Source organism: Lottia gigantea, assembly GCF_000327385.1.
Source record: "Lottia gigantea unplaced genomic scaffold LOTGIsca_1603, whole genome shotgun sequence".
In the NCBI taxonomy this organism is placed as follows: domain Eukaryota; kingdom Metazoa; phylum Mollusca; class Gastropoda; family Lottiidae; genus Lottia; species Lottia gigantea.
The window spans coordinates 7,304-9,275 of record NW_008707972.1 but is presented as its reverse complement, the minus strand read 5'-3'; the positions used below and the strand labels follow the sequence as shown (position 1 = coordinate 9,275).

General features: G+C 36.1%; 1 protein-coding gene across 1 annotated transcript; it reads right to left on the bottom strand.

The window, feature by feature from the left end:
* Positions 1 to 730: 730 nt before the first annotated feature.
* On the bottom strand, positions 731 to 1,066 carry LOTGIDRAFT_146984 (hypothetical protein; the record flags this gene model as incomplete). Its single annotated transcript, XM_009051215.1, has 1 exon — positions 731 to 1,066. A coding segment is annotated over one exon (336 nt), but the record flags the coding sequence as incomplete, so codon positions are not given.
* Between the last annotated feature and the right edge of the window lie 906 nt (positions 1,067 to 1,972).

Genomic DNA, 1,972 nt, shown 5'->3' with positions numbered 1-1,972 from the left:
GACNCAACTGGTAGAAACACAATAAAATCTCGAAACTTGTGTCTGTATGATTCCAGGTATCCCAATACTGATCAGAAGGTTCGAGATAGATAGCACAGTACTGAAGTCTGCGTAACAGCATGTTTCAGGTTCAGTTTTAATATTTTTATATCGATCGACAATAGATGTATAACAGTGAAAATATTTTGTTTAGAAATTCTTGTAATAATTCAATAACCGTCAAGTACCTTCGATAAGTTTCGATAAAACAACACCATTAACGAACATTCTTGTTATAATGTAATGAACTTTTTGCTTCACTTAAAGTAATAAATACCAAGGAAATTGCATTTAATCTGCCTGACTTTCCTGGTCGACCTTCGTCAATAAAAATATAAGAGTCCAGATGTAGAGTACAGTAAGGACTAGATGAATTCATCAGTAAAAATATCACTGGTCAATTAGGACTGGACGAATTCATCAGTAATAATATCACAGGTCAATTAGGACAGGACGAATTCATCAGTAATAATATCACAGGCCAATTAGGACTGGACGAATTCATCAGTAATAATATCACAGACCAATTAGGACTAGACGAATTCATCAGTAATAATATCACAGGCCAATTAGGACTGGACGAATTCATCACTAATAATATCACAGACCAATTAGGACTGGACGAATTCATCAGTAATAATATCACAGACCAATTAGGACTAGACGAATTCATCAGTAATAATATCACAGGTCAATTAGGACTGGACGAATTCGTCAGTAATAATATCACAGGCCAATTAGGACTGGACGAATTCATCAGTAATAATATCACAGGCCAATTAGGACAGGACGAATTCATTAGTAATAATATCACAGACCAATTAGGACTAGACGAATTCATCAGTAATAATATCACAGGCCAATTAGGACTGGACGAATTCATCAGTAATAATATCACAGGCCAATTAGGACAGGACGAATTCGTCAGTAATAATATCACAGGCAAATTAGGACTGGACGAATTCATCAGTAATAATATCACAGACCAATTAGGACTGGACGAATTCGTCAGTAATAATATCACAGGTCAATTAGGACTGGACGAATTCGTCAGTAATAATATCATAGGCCAATTAGGACTGGACGAATTCGTCAGTAATAATATCACAGGTCAATTAGGACTGGACGAATTCGTCAGTAATAATATCACAGGTCAATTAGGACTGGACGAATTCATCAGTAATAATATCACAGGTCAATTAGGACTGGACGAATTCATCAGTAATAATATCACAGGCCAATTAGGACTGGACGAATTCGTCAGTAATAATATCACAGGTCAATTAGGACTGGACGAATTCATCAATAATGATATCACAGGTCAATTAGGACTGGACGAATTCATCAGTAATATCATCACAGGTCAATTAGGACTGGACGAATTCATCAATAATGATATCACAGGTCAATTAGGACTGGACGAATTCATCAGTAATATTATCACAGGTCAATTAGGACTGGACGAATTCATCAATAATGATATCACAGGTCAATTAGGACTGGACGAATTCATCAGTAATATTATCACAGGTCAATTAGGACTGGACGAATTCGTCAGTAATATTATCACAGGTCAATTAGGACTGGACGAATTCATCAGTAATAATATCACAGACCAATTAGGACTGGACGAATTCGTCAGTAATAATATCACAGGTCAATTAGGACTGGACGAATTCGTCAGTAATAATATCACAGGCCAATTAGGACTGGACGAATTCGTCAGTAATAATATCACAGGTCAATTAGGACTGGACGAATTCGTCAGTAATAATATCACAGGTCAATTAGGACTGGACGAATTCATCAGTAATAATATCACAGGTCAATTAGGACTGGACGAATTCATCAGTAATAATATCACAGGTCAATTAGGACTGGACGAATTCGTCAGTAATAATATCACAGGTCAATTAGGACTGGACGAATTCGT